General features: G+C 41.4%; 1 protein-coding gene across 5 annotated transcripts in view; it reads left to right on the top strand.

Moving 5' to 3' along the window:
- Positions 1-22,050, top strand: part of celsr1a (cadherin EGF LAG seven-pass G-type receptor 1a) — a 403,243-nt gene that overhangs the window by 355,327 nt on the left and 25,866 nt on the right. For 3 of the 5 annotated variants that reach the window (XM_068059121.1, XM_068059120.1, XM_068059122.1), the window contains exons 22-30: positions 3,456-3,618; positions 7,348-7,515; positions 8,193-8,319; positions 11,573-11,773; positions 15,768-15,942; positions 16,482-16,594; positions 16,916-16,995; positions 18,022-18,148; positions 19,514-19,639. In XM_068059121.1, the coding sequence (XP_067915222.1) occupies positions 3,456-3,618; positions 7,348-7,515; positions 8,193-8,319; positions 11,573-11,773; positions 15,768-15,942; positions 16,482-16,594; positions 16,916-16,995; positions 18,022-18,148; positions 19,514-19,639 (1,280 nt within the window). Of the gene's footprint in view, positions 1-3,455; positions 3,619-7,347; positions 7,516-8,192; positions 8,320-11,572; positions 11,774-15,767; positions 15,943-16,481; positions 16,595-16,915; positions 16,996-18,021; positions 18,149-19,513; positions 19,640-19,837; positions 19,918-22,050 lie in introns of those variants that run through there. The other 2 variants (XM_068059124.1, XM_068059123.1) reach the window with 2 other exon arrangements.

Raw genomic sequence — 22,050 nt, 5'->3', positions numbered from 1 at the left:
CTATCCAGTGATGCTGAAATATGCGTGTGTGTTTGCCTGTGCGCAGCTGCCTGCGATTGGATAGGATAGGATCAAACTCAACTGCGCTGCTTTCACAGTTGAATTGCCTGCTAACATATAGTGTCTTGGCCCTCATCATGAGTGATCACTCTGAGAGGGGACTGTCAGTATCTATAGAACAATGTCCTAGCTGATTTGCTGCTTTGAAGAGAGGACGGCGAAAAAATTGGAAACGTCATCAAAAAATATGCTTTTCTTACCCATCGCATGGTTTTATTTAAATTTATAGAATTTCATCAATGAAGAAAATATTCTTGAATGTTTGAGAACTTGAAATATTGACGTTTAGCTGAGCTCTAGATCCGAATGTAACAGACAAATTGTTTTGCTTTTGATCTGAACTGTTCATGGGGAAGAAATTTAAGCCTTTGAAAGTGAACATTGTGTAATTTTACATCAAGATAGCAGTTTAATGTCTAATAACATTAATGATATGGGACTTTTGCCATTAATGAAACAAAATGAAGAGATTTTTCACACTATCCTTTGCTAGACGCATTGCTGCTTTCTTACACTGGTGAGGTTGGTCATGCCTAATTTTATTTTTTATTTTTGTAATTAGCAATGTTACCACGTTTATTTAACAGTCAGCTCATTCATATCCTCATTGAGTATCCTGGCAAATAAAGCCCACAATAAAGAAACAGCCTTCGCATAGTTTGATTTTAAAAAACAAGTTTATACTAGTTTATGTGTAGCTGAGACACACAGACCAGGAAATTTGAAAGTTCGGTCTCCCATCTGTGCTGATTTAGCTGAACTTAGCTAGATCAATTGTAGGATTGCCATAGTTAACCTCAGCATGTCTGGGTCAGGGTGGAGAAAATCAGCTGAGCATTTTGTTTCTGGTCACTATGCAGCAATGCTGGCAGAATTTGCACATGTGTCAATATTAGGATGACATGATTAGGCTCTATGATCCCCCTAAGCTGCGTGCATGTACCACCATGCAGCAATTGTGAAGGTACCGCACAGGCCACTCACAAGCTGTCTCTTTAAGATACTGCACATGCATGGCAGTGCAAAAAAATTTAAAGGTACCACACATTGAACTAAGTCAACTGCACACAACAAAGAAAATTTAGAGGAATATTTGGTCCGGCTTGGCTGTGATAACCCTGACAACCAAACAGCTTGCCAGCACTTAACTGTTTACATTGACATATGAAGAATGGCCACTTGGCTGCTTACTTGGATGCAGGCTTGAACGGAGACTTGAACAGATATGGCTAGTTATGAGTAATTGGTTTAGCCATTCGCTGCCACATCTGGCTGTATCACACAACACACTATCGGCTCCTGATCTCCTCTGCCGAAACTACTTGCTATTCCAGGATCCTCCTAGAATGCAAAAATAACTCCCGTCTTCTTTTTGCTATTGTAAACTATCTTCTTACAACCTTCTCTCCTGCCTCCTTTACCCTCGCCTCCAACAAGTGCGAGGTGCTGATGAAGTTCTTTGTCACTAAGATTGAGATCATCCATTCAGCTGCTTTTGCCCTTAACCTAGCCCACCGAATCAAACTTCCTCTAAGGTTCCCCACTGCCCTAGCCCTGATCTCACATCCTATTCTTTAGTTTCTCTCCTGTCCTCCCTCATGCTCTCTCTGAGCTCACCCTGTCCATGAGACCCACCTCCTGCTGCCTCGACCCTATTCTCACTAAACTGCTGAAGACAACTTCCCTTCCTGGCCCCTATTTTAGCAGATATTTTTTTAACGGTTCTCTCTCCTCAGGTACTGCCCCCCTTTCCTCCAAATTGCCATCGTCATCCAGGTCCTCAAACAAGCCAATTTTTAACCTCCCTATCCTTGCAAACTACCATCCCATCTCCAACCTCCCTTTCCTCTCCGAAGTCCTTGAACATGTTATCTCCCAAATTCATGCCCATCTTTCCCAGAAACCCATACTTGAATCCCTGGAATTAGGCTTATGCCCCGCCACAGTACCAAAACGGCTTTTATCAAAATCACAAATGTCATCCGATGTGACTGACAGCTAACCCTCCTAGTCACTTTTGACCTCTCAGCAGCCTATGGCATGGTTGACCATACCATCGTCCTCCAGTACCTCTCCACTATCGTCCAGCTGGGTGGGACTGCACTCACCTGGTTCCATTCTTATTCACCCAGTCCTATCCAGGGAATCACCTGCAATGACATCTCTTCCTGTTCCCATGCTGTTCACTCTGACGTCCTGCAGCTGCATGCTGCTCCTTGGCGACATCATCAGAAACCTCAGTTTCCTGTGTACGCTGACGACACCCAGTTCGATCTCACCATCTATCTCTCTCCCTTCCACTTGTCTTTAAACTGTCTAACTGCTTGTCAGATATCTGGTACTGGATGAACAAATACTTCTTCCAACTAAATATCTTGGAAGACAGACCCATTGTCTTCGGTCCCTGCCACAAACTCTATTCCCTAGTCACTCAGTCCATTGCTCTCCCTGGCAACTGTCAGAGACTGAACCAGACTGTTTGCAACCTTGGTGTTCTGTTTGACCCAGAGCTTCCAACCACATATCTGCACCATCACTATGACTGCCTATTTCCACTTCCACAGCATTGCCCGACTCTGCCCTTTCCTAAGTTCATCTGCTGCTGAAGCCCTCTTCCATGCCTTTGTTTAACTCTGGACTTGACTATTGCAGTGCTCTCCTAGCCTCCATAACTAAATGTCATTCAAAACTCTGCTGCGTATATTCGCACCAAGCCCCATTCACTCATCGCCACTGTGCTCGCTGACCTACGTTGGCTCCCTGTTAAGAAACACCTTAATTTTAACATTCTCATCCTTTGGTTCAAATCCCTCCATGTCATCACCCCTCCCCATCTCTGTAACCTCCTCCAGCCCTACAACCCTATGAGATATCTGCACTCTTCCAATTCTGGCTTCCAGTGCATTCCCGATTTTAATCGCTCACCATTGGCAGCTGTGCCTTCAGCTGCCCAGGCCCTAAGTTCTAGAATTCCCTCCCTAAACCTCTCCACCTCTACCGCTTTTCTCTTTTAAGACATTCCTTAGAACCTTTCTCCATCTGCCTTTTTATCTCATGTAGCTTGATGTCAAATATTGTTTTTTGTAATGCTCTTTAAGGGTGCTGTATACATGCAAGTTGCTTGGTTGATCAAACCAAACTCAGCAATAGCCAAAACTCTGGAGAGGAGGGCAGAAATTTGGGAGAAAAAAAGAGGGCGAGAAAGACCCTCAGTGTTGCTGGATCTAATAGCAGACATCTTTAGAGAATTTCTGTAGCAGAGCAGGTTGTTGGGAACTGTTTCTTGAAATAAAATAACCAGGATTCCACATATGACTGAGATTCTAGTTGAAAATGTGAAAAGATTGACTTGATTATTTGCTGTCATACAATGTCTCCTTCTAATAAACCTCCAGGCCATTCAAAGCACAATACCAGTGGGAAGCCAGAAGATACATTTTCAAAAAAGAAGAGAAGTGCAGATGGATCCCAACAGTACGCTGTCGCTGTGGTGATCATTTACAGATCACTGGGATTGCTTTTGCCTGAACGATATGATCCTGATCGAAGAAGTATGAGGTGAGATTTTGCACATTTATTGCACACTCACATTTCTGAAATACTGGTGAGCTTTCCAGTTTTGAGTTTCTAACATAAATTGAAAACCATAGTCCTTTCATCATCTCCAAGCTTGGCCAGCTTGCCCAATTCACAGAAGCACAGAATAATACAGTGCAGAAGAGGCCCTTCGGCCCATCGAGTCTGCACCGATGCATTAAAGACACCTGACTTGTCTACCTAATCCCATTTGCCAGCTCTTGGTCCATAGCCTTGAATGTTATGATGCCCCAAGTGCTCATCCAGGTACTTTTTAAAGGATGTGAGGCAACCCGCCTCTACCACCCTCCCAGGCAGTGCATTCCAGACCGTCACCACCCTCTGGGTAAAAAAGTTCTTCCTCCAATCCCCCATAAACCTCCCGCCCCTTTCCTTAAACTTGTGACCCCTCGTAACTGACCCTTCAACTAAGGGAAACAGCTGCTCCCTATCCACCCTGTCCATGCCCCTCATAATCTTGTACACCTCGATCAGGTCACCCCTCAGTCTTCTCAGCTCCAGCGAAAATAACCCAAGCCTATCCAACCTCTCTTCATAGCTTAAATGTTCCATCCCAGGCAACATCCTGGTGAATCACCTCTGCACCCCCTCCAGTGCAATCACATCCTTCCTATAATGTGGCGACCAGAATTGCACACAGTACTCCAGCTGTGGCCTTACCAAAGTTCTATACAACTCCAACATGACCTCCCTGCTTTTGTAATCTGTGCCTCAATTGATGAAGGCAAGTGTCCCATATGCCTTTTTCACCACCCTATTAACCTGTCCTTCTGCCTTCAGAGATCTATGGACAAACACACCAAGGTCCCTTTGTTCCTTGGAACTTCCCAGTGTCAGGCCATTCATTGAATACTTACATGTCACATTACTCCTTCCAAAGTGTATCACTTCACACTTTTCAGGGTTAAATTCCATCTGCCACTTTTCTGCCCATTTGACCATCCCGTCTATATCTTCCTGTAACCCAAGACACTCAACCTCACGGTTAACCACTCGGCCAATCTTTGTGTCATCCGCGAACATACTGATCCTACCCCCCACATAGTCATCTATGTCGTTTATATAAATGACAAACAATAGGGGACCCAGCACAGATCCCTGGACACTGGCTTCCAGTCACTAAAACAGCTGTCTGTCATCACTCTCTGTCTCCTACAGCTAAGCCAATTTTGAATCCTCCTTATCAGGTTACCCTGTATCCCATGTGCATTTGCTTTCTTGATAATTCTCCCATGTGGGACCTTGTCAAAGGCTTTGCTGAAATCCATGTAAACTACATCAACTGCACTACCCTCATCTACACACCTTGTCACATGCTCAAAAAATTCAATCAAATTTGTTAGGCATGACCTCTCTCTGACAAAGTCATGCTGACTAGTCCTAATTAAATTTTGCCTCTCCAATTCTCCTTCAGAATTTTCTCCAATAGTTTCCCTACCACTGACGTGAGACTCACTGGTCTGTAGTTCCCTGGCTTATCTCTACAACCTTTCTTAAATAGTGGGACCACATTAGCTGTTCTCCAGTCCTCTGGCACCTCCCCTGTGGCCAGAGAGGAATTAAAAATTTGGGTCAGAGCCCCTGCAATCTCCACCCTCGCCTCCCACAGCATCCTGGGACACAAATCGTCCGGACCTGGAGATTTGTCCACTTTTAAGCCTGCCAAAACCTCCAATACCTTGTCACTCCCTATGACAATTTGCTCAAGAACCTCACAGTATCTCTCTAAGTTCCATATCTACATCTTCATTCTCTTGGATGAAGACAGATGTGAAGTATTCGTTCAACACCCTATCAATGTCCTCTGACTCCACCCACAAATTTCCCCCTTGGTCCCGAATGAGTCCTACTCTTCCCCTGGTTATCCTCTTCCGATTGATATACTTATAGAATATCTTGGGATTTTCCCTACTTTTACCAGCCAGAGCTTTCTCATATCCCCTCTTTGCTCTCCTAATTGCTTTCTTAAGCTTCATCCTACACTTTCTGTACTCCATTAATGCTTACGTTGATTTGCTCTCCTTGTATTTGCTAAAAGCCTCTCTTTTCCTTCTCATCGTACCCTGAATGTTTCTGGTCATCCATGGTTCTCTGGGCTTGTTGCTCCTACCTATTACCCTAGAGGGAACATGTTGGGCCTGTACCCTCCCCATTTCATTTTTGAATGCCCCCCACTGCTCTTCTGTAGATTTCCTGACAAGTAACTCTTTCCAGTCTATCTTGGCCAGATCCTGCCTTATTTTACTAAAATCCGCTCTCCCACAATCCAAAACCTTTTTTTGCAACTTGTCTATTTCTTTCTCCATAACAAGCTTAAATTGTACCATGTTGTGGTCGCTATCACCAAAATGCCCCCCCCACCAACACATCAACCACCAGTCTTTCTTCATTCCCCAGAATTAGGTCAGATATCCAGACCAGAATTGTCAGATATCCATCTCAATTCTGGAAAAAAAAAGCAGCTTTCAAGAGTTCTTCTTGACTTTTGTAATTTGTACCAAATCTGAAAACCAGATAAGGCGAGCTTTGAAGTCTAATTCTGTTCAGGAATTTACAATCACAATAGGTATAACAAGTGTTTCACCCATTCACAAAGGAAGATACACTGGCTTGAATTTTCCCTGTCCACGTGAGGTGGGAGGGCTGGCACTATGGTGGGGAAAGGCGTTGGGAGGAGAGACTGGCGTCTCCTGCCACCATGCCATATTGCCAGCAGCGGGAAATGTGGTGGCGTAGCTGCCCGCCTGCCCCCCTGTTGGCCAATTGAGCCACTTAAGTAGTCAATTAAGAGCCACTTCCTGCCTCTCTGGGCATCTTGCCCACGCCAAGAGGGCCTGTCGCTGCACGGGGAGACTGCTTGGTAAACCCTGCTGGCCTCCCAGTGGGTTCCGGGGTAGGGGGTGCCTCCTTTATGGGCACTCCATGGCTCACGGAGGGGCTTCCAGCAGAAATGGCTGCCCTCCATGGCAATGATGCTGCTGGTGCACCACAATACCTCCCCCGATGGCCGGCGCATGCCTGCCTGCCTGGCCCGGCAACCCCCAACCCAACTCACCTGTCAAGGGCGCCCCACCCTGGAGCTGCAGCCTCGGCACTGGTCACCACTCGTGGTGATGCCCCTCTGATTGGGCCAGCAGCTCTTGGGGGCAGGCAGATGTCCTCAATTTGCTGCTCCAGGGTCCCACTGCTGGCGGAAGCAGGGTTGGCTTCCGCTTTCGTCCCCAGCGGTAGGACTTCACTTTCACTGAGAAAATATGGCCCACTGTCTGCAAAATCTGTAGCTGCTGAGCAGAATTGTATTGGATTCCAGGAGATTGTAAATTTCTGACCAAAGGACTGTAGGTAAATTATTCTTGGGTTGTTTCAGGTCAAAAACATCAGCTATATACAATGACATGTCAAATTCAGAAATCACTTTCTCAGAATTGAAAAGAAATTGATTTTTGTAGACATCTATCTACATTACATAGCAGCTCTGAGCTGGGGAGCAGCACTTATTTTTGTTCCTGATTTTTAAAAATGTGATGCAAGATGGAGGTCAATTATTGCTATGTTTTTTTTTGCTTTGAGATACTTTAATGATCTATATTTAAGGACATTGAAATCTCAAGTGTTGCTCCAGGTCTTGCCTTGCGTGAATTTATATGGGTGGTTTTAGTGTGCATTTTTCAAAATTTTGTTTGTCTTCAGGGTACCTAATCGGCCAGTCATAAATACACCTATTGTAAGTGCTACAGTTTACACTGAGGACCAGTCTTTGCCACAGCAGTTGGAGAGTCCAGTAACACTAAAGTATCGTCTGTTTGTGACGGAGGAAAGGACCAAGCCCCTCTGTGTATTTTGGAACCACACTCTTGTGTAAGTGAGACAAAAAAACTTTTGGCTTATATCTTCTCTTTGAACTTGTTGAATTGATCAGGTAAAAACAATACAAATTGCCTGGTGAATACAAAGGCTGCAGTGTGTATTTGATTTTTTTTAAGTACCAGATTTGGTCATACAGTTGACTTACAAGAATCCTTCGCTGTAACACCATTGGATCCATCATCATGCCTAATATAAAGCTCATTGTTTGATTCCCTCATAATTAGAGAGCCCTTTAAAATGCCTCTCTTTACATGTCTCACTGTAATTCTGCTTGTATTGATCCCAAATTGATGCTCTGGAGGTGCTTCACTTTCTTTTACATTCTATCTTATTTCCCAAAGTATTCTCAGTCCTTGAAAATCTGCTGGCCTTTTGATGCACTGCCACCACAGTTTTGATACTCAGTTTGCCAAATGCAATGCCAAGGAGCAACAAGTCACTAATCCTATTGAATGACATCTCCATGTACAGTATTTTGTTCAAAAGTAAAGTGAGCACACTTCAAGAGTTAATGGGAGAGATGAAAAAGGAATAAAACTCACTCAGAATATGTATCCATAGCTTAGACATACTCATTAGTTAACAGATGCGCAAATATTAGAATGTTACATAACTTGGCGGGTGGTTCTTGGTTCTTTTATAATCCCTTCATCTGTTTCCTTTGATAGGATTGGAGGCACAGGAGGGTGGTCTTCCAAAGGGTGTGAACTTGTCCTTCGGAATGAGTCCCATATCAATTGCCAGTGCAATCACATGACAAGTTTTGCAGTGCTCATGGACATCTCCAAGCGGGAGGTAAGCTTGATCTGATCACATGATTAGACACAAAATGTTTCCATTGTGCAGTACAGCGCACATTTTCCAGTTTATTAAATACATTTTCCACTTATTGAACACAGGCAGAGACGTGTCTCCCTTTTTGTCTCATTTGCCAATGTTAAGAGCAGTTTGCAGGACCCAAGCAAGCTGAAAAAACATAGCCTGCAGCAGTGCAGTGTCTTTTTGAACTAATAATATTTTATTGCAATATTATTGATACTCAAGCCTCAACAAAGCTGCAGCATTTAGCAGAAAATGAAAAGGCGTGGGTATGTAAAGATGTCTGTAACTGGTATTCATTCTGAATATGTCCTCAAAACATGAGTTTTTTTAATAGATTCAGAAGTGCTGTTGACTTATGTTTAGTTTATTTCACTTTCTGCCCAGTAGCCTTTGAAATGAAAGGAATGTTTGTGAGATAGAATTCATTAATGACAAAGAATGACTAATGGCAATCATTGTTCCCACATTCACAATTTGGGGTGGGTGGGGGTGGAATGTTATGGAAACATAGCAACATCTGAGTTACTGAGCTGCGCCTGCTCTTGGGAATGCTTTCAGCACTTGACTTTTGATAGTTTCTGTACGCTGATGTACATTTATGGATTGCTCTGTATGGCCCTTGTACTTTGTTTCCTGTACTTTCTCCAGCATATCAGCTATTTTCCTTCCTAAGAACCTGAAAGGATTTTTGAATATGTTGTCTCTGTCTCTGTCCTGTCAGCTGTGACCGTACGCATACCTATTAGAAGCACAAGTTCACTTTTTAGCTCTACCAATAATAGTATGAACCAAAAAGGAAATCGAAAGGCAAAAGCCAGCTTAAAACCATGCTGCAATCAGATCAGTGTTGAAACCAGCAATGGGCTTTATGTAATAGTAGTAACGTACTATAGATGTCCTGATGCAAATAAAAGAAGATGATCAAGATTCTTTACTGTATTGCTGGACACAGTGACTACACTTCAAAATTTCATTGGCTGAAAAGTAGTTTGGGACATCCTGAGGTAATGAAAGGTCCAATATAATGTGAGTCTTTCTGGAATGGAGCCTTTTGAAGGTGTTTTAAGCAAGATAATTTTGTGTTTAATGGCTAGAAATTCTTTAAAAGCTGAAAATGGAGACGTTTCTTTTCATAGTAAGGCAATACTGGAAGTCCCCAGCACAGAGAATAAGTACATGTGTTCTTTGCTGTGTGGGACATTGATGAAAACAGTACAGTATAGATTGTACAACACCAAAACATCAAGGCACTAAACCTGGAAAGTGATCATCTATTTCAAAGCATAGGCCCAGATTTTAAATGCAGGCCAGTTTCTGGTGGGTGAGCAGCAGCAAGTTATAGAAACTCGCTCTCTGCTAGAAATGAGGCCCAGGGTATTTTTGCTCCCAGGCCTCATTTAAATCCTGCCAGTCGATTTACCACTCTTTCCCCAGATGAGAGGTCACCAGGAAGCAATTGAAAATCACATGGCCAGAGGTCACCCGCCAACAACAAGTAAGTGAAAGGATTGACTGCTAGGCTGACTGGCAGAGATCCTGCAAATGTGAGGGTGAGGGAGTGGGGGCAAGATCACAACATTGGAGGCCTAAGCTTTTCTTGTGAGGGCTGGAAGGAAAACTCCTATTTTTCCTCCTGGGCCTACAAGGAAAAAGGAAAGGGCTTACATGACCCCGTAGGATGTCCCCAGCCACTGTAAAGACAAGCAAATACTTTTGAATTGTAGTCACTGTTGTACTGTAGGGAAATTAAAACAGATAAATTTAAAAATCTTCCTTTTTCTGCTTCCGTGCTGGGTTAGCCTGGCAGGAAATTCACTGCGACTTCCCACTCACCAAGTAAATTTTGCAATTGGGACTCAGTGGCATCCACAGGATCCGACAAGAGTATGTTAAAAAGGGTTGCACTGACTTTGCGTAAGTGTATGTGCCACCTGCTCAGGGCAGCAGGTAATAATTGCATCAGCACAGCTCCCAGCAACTTCAGGACAGATAGAATGGCCAATTTTAACTTCCCACTCACCTGGTTTCTGCAAGTGGATATGGTTAAAGTAGCCCCCATAAGGGTTTCCTGTTTACCCTGGGTGTGAGTTCTCTAGGTGATGTCCAGACAAGGGCTACAGCAAGCCTCACAGCAGATTGATGCACATAAGAAGCTTAGCAGTAATAATAATGCTTGATAAAATGGAGTCACAGTAAACTGAATGTACAGGAAAAGTGTTGGAAAATAAATTTGCTGTTTTAACGATAACTATAATTTCTTATTAAATTAACCTGTTGGTAATTTTCCTGATAGTTTAAAGTTTATTAAGGGGCACTCCGAGCAATAACTGTTGCCAGGTACTTTGATTTTATAATGTTATAAACTTGGGACGTGCTTCTTGAAGCATGAAAAGTACTATCTTTCCTTGTGAACAGCACTATTCCTGGATCAGCAATCATTATCTGGTATCCTTTAGTGTAAAAGACATTTTGCTGTTAATATGTTCACAGTATAAAGTGAAACTGCTCCAGCGTATGCAAATACTTCAACAAAAATAACAATGGCTACAAAATGCATTTGGAGGGTTCACAAGTAACACAACCCACAGATCAGATATATAACTATCAAAAGTGATCTTTTGGTGTGTCATTAAAATAGTTTGTTGTTGTAAATTTATCTCATTAAACATAAAACAACTTTAAACATTACAGTAATTTCCACTGTATAGAAGATATTTCTGTTCATCTTTACACTTGTGAATTAAACATGCAACGTCACCACTATCCTATATGTAATAGTCAGTTTGTAAGTGGATGAATCCCTTTACAAACAATCATCCTCCTTATCTGGGATAAATGTCACTGAACCAAGGGCATAACAGCTATTAATTTCACTTTATGGGTAAAACAGTCGTGGTTTCTGGTGAACTTTATTTTCATTTTCACACTGACGTCTGTTTATCAGTTTCAGAGATTTCTTCTAGCCTGATAATTTTGCATTCTGATGTTCTGATATGAGGTGTGTTGCAGTTAGTGTTCAGAAGTTGGCCTCACCAGCTTCTTCCAACGTTACACGTCTCATCCTGGCAAGGAGTTATATCTAGTAATCCAGTTGAAAATTCATGAAACTCACTCCCAGCAGAATTGGACAACCTTCAGTTTGTCATAGGCAGTGTTAAGTAGTTTCCAACTTTGTGACTTTCCATGTGTATGAACTTTGATGTCCTTATTGTCAATTCTTTTCCAGCATGGCGAGGTGCTCCCGTTGAAGATTGTCACATATACCACTGTCTCAATCTCCTTGTTTGCTTTGTTTGTGACTTTCCTGTTCCTCATGCTGGTCAGAACTCTGCGCTCAAACCTCCATAACATCCACAAAAACCTGGTGGCAGCTCTCTTCTTCTCAGAACTTGTCTTCCTCATTGGAATTAACCAGACAGACAATCCAGTAAGTGGTTATTTCTTTTTCTAGTTATTTACTATCTCAAGGCTATTAAATCTCGTATAATCAGTACAGCAACAGTGAACTTCCACAGAAGTGTATCATATGGTCTGGGTCAACGGGCACTTTAGATCTAGCTTACCTATTATTTTTCCAGATCTCAGTAATTTTCTTAGGGATCTTGTTTCAAAATCAAAGCAGGCTGATGGGACAAATGTTTATTCTGTGTGCTAGATGGATGGTTGCTAGTGAAATGAGAATAGGGAGTCTCAATCCAGTTCATAGTGAGAAAAAACCAATTTTTCGGTACACTGTGGTTGTAGTATAATCAGTAGTGGAAAGAGGTTGTCACATCTGTGATGAGAATTGCCACCATAGAGTCAAGGTAGATTTGTTCCGGTTCTTTCATTTTAATTAAGGCTGGTAATTTTCTTCACTGTCTGTTCAGACTGTCATCTGATTGATGATAACAGCACTGTCAATATTTTAGTGTTCGAGTTCAAGCCCCAATAGTCAGCATAAGACTTTGAAACACTGTAAATTGTATGGAATCTCTTGAAGTGTGCAACAGTGTGACATGAAACAAAAGTTTAGAGTAACATTGATTATTGGAATTGTTCAGTATGCAGAAGCCCAATAGCACATAAATTGCACAGAAGCAATTTCATTAATAGACCCTTCATTGTCACTTCTTCATGGATATATTGTGTGTTGATTTACAGTTGTGCAGCTGTTTTGCCTGTTATTGCTAGTCCAGTATTTCTATCCTTTTTCTATCTGAGAGACAGTAATTGCAACTCATTTGTATGAAACTCACTGTTTTTGAAATTTTGCATATTTTAAAATTTGTATTTCTGCTATTTGAGAGTTTCATGCAGCATGAGTTTTTCAGACCTCTTCATTGATTTTATGCAAAAACATATTTGCTGCCTAGCTCAAGTCTTCCTGTGACTGATCAGCACCAGTAACTGGATTTTAACAAAACTGGGCCCTAAATATTTCTAAACCAATGACCCATTTCCACTAGCATGGAAAATTATTATTTTATTTTAAAGAAGTTCTGAAGTGAATCCATCCACCTTCATACTGGTGGTCATTCCAAAGAAAATTCATTAGCAACACCTAGTGAAAACATATGTTATTGCAGGCAACGCACACATCAAAAAGCTTCTCAACTCATGAATAGACAGATCAGAGAACTTTGGAAAACTCATTGCTGCTGCTCTTTGTCAGGCAGCTGATTGGCAGGTTTTCCTTTGGAAGTTTGACATTGTCTGATAATGTCATTCACTGTGTAAGGCTGAAAATGAGTCCAAACAAAAGAAAGCAAAGATTTGTTAATTCAGACAGCAGTGATCTCATGAATTAGATCCCCCACAAGTGGGTAATCAATAGGTTTATTACTAGCTGTATATTTCTCAGATTTGGGGCCCTGATATTTATGGAGAGGTAGGATGAGTGCAGGGAGGGTGGTGGACATACATAGCAAGGCCAGGAATGCATTCCCCGTTTTTAAAATTTTTTATTATCGAGATCTAGATGTGTTTCACAGTAAAAGTAAGAAACAAAGACTGGAATATTCGTCTTGTACCGGAAACCATTGTGAAGTGCACAGCAGTTGTACAATGTGCCCTCAAAGGCCCACTGCTTTCTGCAAATTGGGCTTGGTGCTTAAACTGCGTTATACTGGTGCGGTGCAGACACCAATCAGGTTCCCAATACAGCCTACTAGTTGGCACCATCAAAGCAACCCCCCCCCCCCCCCCACCCCCAGTAACGTAATTTGTATGGAGCAACTGATAAAGCTGCGCTCAGTGCGTGTAGACAAGCATTTGGATAATGCTAAGGTAGTTTAACACAGATGGGTTAACTCTATGGAAAATAAAAATGTTACATGGGTCTATGGCACTCTATCGCAGTTTTATTATAGGTGGCTTGCACTGTTTAATTTCTGTGCAAGTATAACAATATTAGAACAATTTGCAAGTATCTGAGATTAATCCAAGCTCTTGTCAGTCTTTGATAAAGAAAATGGCAAACATTAGGAGAGGTCCAATTATGTGGATTATGTTACGAACGAGGTGGGAGGAGTGCACTGTCTTTTCTGGTTTCACTTCTCCACAAGTCATAACATATATTTAAATGTTTACCTAGTTATCGATACGATCAATCATAAACTCTACTCTTTATCCCAGAATAAAATACACCAACTAGGTTTCTTTAATAAACAACAAAATTATCATTTTATTATAAAACAGAACATAACCAGTAAGGAAGCAACGTATTAACACACATATTGAAATCTGAAAGTTCCCTTTTACCTTAGACCCTCACACACACACACACACACACCGATTAACTGGGGAAAAAAAAGATTTTCTTTTCGGAGCTCTGTTACAAAAAAAAAATACTTTGGCCAAATACTTGCTAATTCTGAAGAAAAAAAGAGAAGAATTGAAAAGATGTTAGTTGTCCCTTTTTTGGGTTTGGCGTCCCAAAAATGCGTAGATGGCTGTCACTGGGATCGTTCTGTGGAGCGGCGTCGAGAATTTATCCAGCAGGTTTTTCCGGCGTCTCAGGAGAAATGCGACAACAGGGGTTTCAAGCAGGCCTTTCAGGACAAATGTAGCATCAATTTTTCTATTCCCTACACTCGCTTCTAAGAGCTTCTCAAAGAGTTGGAAAAACTGGCAGATTTTTCTAAACGGTGGGAAAGGCTGAGCTGGGGTGACTGCTCTCCTGGCTGTTTTTTAAAACTCCAACTCAAAACACTATCCATACCCGAAGTGCCTGTCCAAAGTGAAACCAAAACAATATCTCAACAATCAAGCCTCCTGACCCCCTATAAATCTTGACCTGTCACTTCTCCGTAAACATCTCCCCTAAGTCAAAAAAAACCCTGCTGGATATTTATCTGAACACAGGTGACTTCTAGTACATGTTGTTTGCAAACAAAACCTCTGTGTCCTTTCAATGAACCCAGTGAAAAAAATGTATGGAATCCTTTTCAGTTTTCCCAAATAAAAAACAAGTCCTCAAAATTTAACAAAAAATGGAAGTACTTGCGTAACAATTATCAAATATTGTAAGTGATTAGAATTCAGTTTACCATTAATGTAAAACCTGGATTTGTCTTCAGAAGAAATTCACTGCAGGTTTTCAACTTCGACAATAATAGCAAGCATCAAGATTTATTAAACATTTTTACTTAAGCAACTGGTTATCCCAATATGCTTTATAATAGAAGACTGCTGTTTTCAACTGTAGACACTGGCATTACCAGAACAGGTAATAGGTAAATTGGCCATTGTAAATTGCCCCTAGTGTAGGTAGGTGGTAGGGAATATGGGCTTACTGTAGGGTTAGTATAAATGGGTGGTTCTTGGTCGGCACAGACTCGGTGGGCCGAAAGGCCTGTTTCAGTGCTGTATCTCTAAATAAACTAAATAAAAAGTTCTACCTGTAGAGTAGGGACGGTCAGAGTTCACGCTGGGCAGGATGCTGTGTTGATAAATTCGGTGATAAGTGCTTCAGCAAATCACACCTATGTTGCCTTAATATCTTTATATGGTGGACACTGCCAAAAGAATGCAATATCATTTTCAAACGTATTTCATTAAAGAGGATTGCACTTTGAAAAAATGTACAATGATGCTTGCATGTTCTTAAATATTTCTTGTGGAATGTATATAATGCTAAATGTGATAAAGCAGAGCTTTAACATAGGAATTTATTAATTTATGTAACAATTTACCACATGTCTCAAAGTTTCACACACAACTGCATTTTAGTTTCCATTGGAAATAGCATCTCGCATCTCATCAAAAGGCTGACACCTCTAACATTGTAGCATTCCCTCTGACGCTGGGTTGGCAGTGCATATTATGTGCTCAAGCACTCGGATAAAAGTACTACTGCCTGGACCGAGCTAACAGTTGCAGAGCAGCAAAAAAGAGAATGTTATGATGGTCCAGCATTGACTGAGTCTCTTCTCTTGCAGTTTGTCTGCAGTGTCATAGCCCTCTTACTGCATTATTTCTACCTGTGCACCTTTGCCTGGACGTTTGTAGAGGGTCTTCACATTTACCGCATGCTGACTGACATGAGGAATGTGAACTATGGGCACATGAGGTTCTACTACACCATTGGCTGGGGAATTCCTGCTATTATAACAGGTAAGCTAATTCCGAATTGTTGATGGAAAAACCTCAAGTGAGCTGGCAGCTGTGTGACTCAAATAGCAGCTAAATGCTGGAAGTATTTCTGACCTGTTGATCTCCCACATATTGAGAGATTTTGACTGTGCAGTGGTGTAAAATGGGTGAGATTGAATTGACGTCAATGGAAATAATAGTCGGTGGAGATGTAAAACAGATGGTCAATTGGCTGTCACCCAGTATCGGACAAAGTCAAAATCTGTCCTGTGGAGTTTGAGAGGTGAGCGGAAGGTGGGGTTAAGTTTCAGGTGAATTCTAGTAACATTTAATTGTTCTGAAACGTTAAAGCAACTGCGCTTTCCCCACAGATGCTAGCTGACCTGCTCAGCATTTACTGCACTTTGTGTTTTGATTTCAGATTTCCAGCATCTGCAGTATTTTACTTTCTGAAAGGAGTGATGCTGCCTTCATGCTTAATATTCAAGGAAACATTTTATATATGAAGTGGAATTAAAGGAAGGAAGGCACTGAATAAAACTGTTCTGTGTTATTTTAAGGTCTGGCTATGGGGTTGGATCCACAAGGTTATGGGAACCCTGACTTTTGCTGGCTGTCTGTGCATGACACCCTGATCTGGAGCTTTGCTGGCCCTATCTGTGTCGTAGTCATTGTAAGTATCCTTTGTCACCTTTCATTGCCAGCATTGTGGAACCAAAAATGTGTAGTGTTCACAAACATTTCTCATTTAGTTATACAGTATTTAAAAATAAATATCTATCTTTGTAAAATTTAGGAATGTGCATTCATGTTTTTACTAATTTTAGTGAAAATGTGCACATTATCCCCATACTGACTTTTTGCTACTATTAGGGAAGACCAGAATTCCCCTCTGAGCCTCCTGGATTTAGTTCTGGCTTGTTAGTATTCTAAGTGACTGTATTTTTCTTAGCATATGTGGAAACTAATTTATCTTAAATTTCTACTACCTCAGATAAATATTGTCATCTTCATACTAGCTGCCAAAGCATCCTGTGGACCAAGGCACAGGTCTTTTGAAAAGACTGGTGTCATGTGAGTGTTGCATCCATATTTTTATATTTTATTAACTGAGTTTTGCCCAGTCAACATATAGAAGCTTTGCAATATTTTCAGAAGTAAAAATACAAGAGGCCAATTGTCTGATTGTGGGTTGTATGAGTATTCCTGAAAACAGTATTATTTGTGGTGGATGGAGGGCCCAGAATTTTCCATAATTTAACACAAAAATTGATATTCAAGGTGCCTATCACAATCAGTAAGGCTGGCTGAGAAATGCAGGTACTCATTTGGTGCAATAGGGGGTTATAAAGAGATACTGGTGGAGCGGGGCAGGAATTGGATCGGAATGTGTCCTGCCTGACTTGGGAATGAAGCTTGATATTGACACAGCTTTTTAAAAAAAATTTGAGGTGAAGAAAGTCTTTGCTGGAAAAAAGGAACTTGTGTCTTGGTTTTGCTACCAAATGTCAGTATCCAAGTTTTGGGCATCCACCTGTTTTTTAAGGGAACTAGGTTGGGACAGGCTAAATGACTTACAACTCCTTGAAAGAAAAGAAACTTCCATATTATCTGTCTGGATTCGATCTGAAGCCAGATCCCATTATTGAAAGGACGGTATCCTGATGCACTACCAAGCCCCAGACAGTTTTATGAATCGCTAATCAATGAGCAACTCGAGGGAGGAGGATAAGAGAGACAGTATTCTCCCTTTTGATAAGTTAATCAAAGGTTGATATGATTACAAAATTAGCTAACTGTAGAAACTTTCCCACAGAAGGTCAAAAACAGCAGGTGGACTAAGCAAAGCCATAGAACCATAGAAAGAAACTAGCAAAGAATTCTTGAAGACACCTCTGGTTCGTTGACTTAGGCTGAATTTACAGTCCTTGGTGGAGGGAGTCTTTCTCTGCTTTATTCCTGAGTCAGATCGGGGCCTACCTCCAGACTTACTTTACAAAACTTTAGCTTCTCACCAATGCTACCATTGGAATGTAAATGCAGTCAGTCTTATAATGCACTTTCCTTGCTCTGTATCATTGATCATATGTTTTCTTTTAGATCTGGCCTGAGGACAGCCTTCCTAATGCTGCTTCTCATCAGTGCTACTTGGTTGCTGGGGTTGATGGCAGTGAATAATGACACTATGACCTTCCATTATCTATTTGCCATTTTCAGCTGTTTCCAGGTAAGATTAAAGCTGCCAGTATGACGGGGTGTTAGTGAGGCACTTTGTTAAAGAGTAGAAATACTACATGGTAAGGTTCTTTCATATAATTTGTAACCAATTGGACGACATGCATAGCAAATTTGGTAGCCTGTTTAAAAAAAAATGTCCATAGCTATAATTATGTGTTTGTATGTGAGTGAATGTCTTTCTCTCACTTCCCATGCAACTATACTTCTATAGTCAGCAACCTGTGGTAAAGATATTGTCAGCACTTGTAGATTGCAAATTTAAACAGGCATTTGCTGTTGAAGTGAGAAACTCCCCATGATCGAAATGAATAGCTAACCACACCTCCAATGTTTGAAATACAAGAATCTGACTTGTTTTGCTCACCTGAAGCTACCTCTTGACTGAAGCTACCTCTTGACTCATGTTATAATATCCTGGAGCGCTGAGCTGATGACAATTTAAACCTCTGCAACACTCATTTTTATTCATCTCTTTCTGACACATTATTAGTCAACTCACAAAAGACCACTTACATTGGAATGCATTGTTCAACATGAAGCGTTTAGAGAAATGTTTAACTAAAAATCAAACTTGATGTGTTTCAGTAAGACATTTGAAGCAAAAAATAGCTTGTTAGTGAGAAGTGGACAAATTCATGTATATATATATTGAGTCTGGTTTATTATCTCATCGTGATTATACATGTTAATAACTTTCAAACCTTTTGTTCAAACACATTACAAACACTCCTGTATCCAAGTTTTAAGTTTGGTAGTTGATAAGGGACTGGTTATAATTATCATTTTTCACATGAAGTAAGATGATGACTTGGAGAGGTTGATTTGAATGCATATATGTGATATCAGATTAGTCTGAGTGTGCTGCAATACTTAAACAATGATTTGACTGATTTCATAGCCCATGAATAATAGAAGACCGTTTTAAATGCTACATTACATGTGCTATTCTTTATTTACACAAAGACAAGCGAATAACTTGCTGAAATTTGAAAAACATTGCTATAGTTAATAAAAAGTATTAGTTTTCCAGGTATTTACATTTTTATTGGGTTCCATAGATTAATTGCTATTTGAAATCGTTTTTAAAACTGAAATTCCCTTGTCACATAATAACAACAGATGAAAATAATTGCGGAAAATTAGTATCATTCAACCACAGGGCACCAATATTGCAATTTATGAGTACATGTATTACTTTATCATCTTCTGTCATCCTGTGCAGAGCAGGAACCTTGCTGGTCAATGGGTCAGCACTACACCACAATGTGTACTAGTTACCAGATTTACCTTGGTGTAATTCTAATAAATCTTTCAGCCGTATTAGTCATTGCAAATGAATCCTTTGTGGTTTCAGGGACTCTTCATTTTCTTCTGCCATTGTATCTTCAACAAGGAAGTTCGGAAAGGTCTGAAGAACATATTCACTGCAAAGAAACAACATCCAGATGACACGGTACTGACCAGAACCACAGTTTTATCAGTAAGTTGCTGGGTCCTCAGCAAAGGGATATTGTTTCACATTTTCCACTCTGAAACACTGAAGACATGTAATCTTTCACTGAGTATACTTATCTCATCATAAACAGTGGAGATACATTGGGAGCAAAATTAGATAGCCTGAAAGCAGATGCGGGGATCACTATATGCAATTAACCAGCCCCTGTTGTTTGAAATGCAGGCTGCACACCATTTTCGTGCTGCCTCCTCATCAGCATGATTTCTGCATGGAGCCAATGCTAACCACGCTGTTCATTAGCTGCATGCAGAACATGGGAGAAAGCAGGCTGAAAGCTTTTTCGATACTGCACTGGAGGTTTTTGTGGCAGAGGTGGAAAGGAGGAGAGATGTCCTATATCCCCAGGAGGCCCTCCAGACACAGTCAAGCAGCAGTGGGAGCAGATAGTCTTGGAGGACAATGACAGGAGTCAAACCCCAAGGACCTGGAACAGTGGCACAAGAAGTTCAATGGCCTCACATGAGTGGTCAAGGTCAGTGAATGCGTCTTCAAATGTCATATCCTACCAACTGTGCCACTAGCCGCAGCCACTGCTCAATTCACCACATCCCCATCACTTACCTAACAACAATCTCTATCAATCAGTAATCATACCTAACATTCATATACTCCACTGCACTTGATTACACTTGGCACTGCTGCAAGCCTCACACCAACATCTCACAGCTTGCACACACCACTAGCTATCCAGTGGTGAAGCTGAAACCATTGTAGATGATGGTATCCTCCCTCTCATATCCCACTTCCCCCTTATCCCACATTCTTTTCTGACTTAGAAGCTGCCGACGGTATAAGCATGCGCCTCTTACTTTCCCACCACTCCCCTCATCACAGACGGTGATATAGTGGTCATGTCATTAGACCAGTAATCCAGAGGCCCAGGCTAATGCCCTGGGGACATGGGTTCAAATCCCACCACAGCAACTGTTGGAAGTTAAATTCAATTAATTAATAAAAAATCTGGAATTGAAAGCTAGTCTCAGTAATGGTGTCATGAAACTATCATTGATTATCATAAAAACCATCTGGTTCACTAATGGCTTTTAGGGAAGGAAATCTGCCGTCCTTGCCTGATCTGGCCTACATGTGACTCTAGACCCACAGCAATGTGGTTGACTCTTAACTGCCCTCTGAAATGGCCTAGCAAGCCACTCAATTCAAGGATGGGAAACAAATGCTGGCTTTGAATAATTTAAAAAATGGTACCTTTGCACCTTTTACTTTCAGATACCAAAGAACTGCAAACAGAACACCAAGGAAAGAGTGATGATGAAGTCATAGCACCGTCATTTGATTCCACACTCGCAGCCACCACCTCAGATACTGACATCTTAGCAGATAGATTAGCAGCGGGATCTGCATGTGGTAAAACACCAGGCACAAGTGCAATGCAACCAAGGCAGGGGCCAATAATAGCAAAGGCATGTGGAAGATGGGCACTAAGTGAATGCACAAGGATGATCAGTTTAATTGTATATAAATTATGGCAAGTTTTCAATTATAAATTTTGTTTGCAATGTTTATTTTGTGGTGACTTTTATTTTTGCATTGTGCTCAAGAGAACATTGTATTGGTCAGTGATGGAGGGAAAGTAAAGACTGTGGGATTTGGATTGTCGTTACTGGTAACAGATCAAATTAGTTCTTTATAGATAGCCTGAGCAGAAAAGGACTGTCCAGGTTGGTGCCTTCCTTTCCCTTCCTCCTCTGCCTGTTTCTCGTATTCTTCTTGCACCACCTGTTCCTGTTCCTACTCCTCATCTGATCACTGGTGAAAAGGGCTGTCCCCTCATGATGGTGATGTTGTGCAGCATGCAGCAGACCACAAAACATAAGACCCGCTCAACCAAGTGCTGCGGGTCTCCTCCAGTGTGGTCAAGGCAGCAGAACCATTGTTTCAGCATGACAGTGGTCTGCTGTATGACATTTCATGTGGCAGCATGGCTTTCATTCTATGCGTGCCATGCATGTACACATGGCTTGCGAACCGGAGTCACAAGTCATGTCGTCATTGGATAGCTGTTTTCACCCAGTATCCACCCTTTGGTTTGCTATGATAACTGAAAGGTAGCTGGCATGGTGAACTGCCACAGAATAAAGGCATCATGACTACTGCCAGGATGCTATTAGATACTGCATGATTCACTGCCTATTGTTATACACCAGCTGGACATTGAGGGAGTGGAATCCCTTTCAGTTTCAGTACAGGATAGAATTGACATGGGGTGCTTGCAAAGCAATGTGTGTGTAGTCAATGGCATCCTGCACCATGGGAAACCTGCAATCCTAGCAAACCTTTGTGCTTGTTCTGCGTGCTTGTCTCTGGCAGGAGAGAATAAAACGTAGTTATCTCTGTTTGAATAGAGAGCCTCAGTG

Source organism: Heterodontus francisci, chromosome 27 (assembly GCF_036365525.1).
Source record: "Heterodontus francisci isolate sHetFra1 chromosome 27, sHetFra1.hap1, whole genome shotgun sequence".
Lineage (NCBI taxonomy): Eukaryota > Metazoa > Chordata > Chondrichthyes > Heterodontiformes > Heterodontidae > Heterodontus > Heterodontus francisci.
Note: the sequence above shows the minus strand (reverse complement) of the source record. Positions and strands in the feature narration are given on the sequence as shown.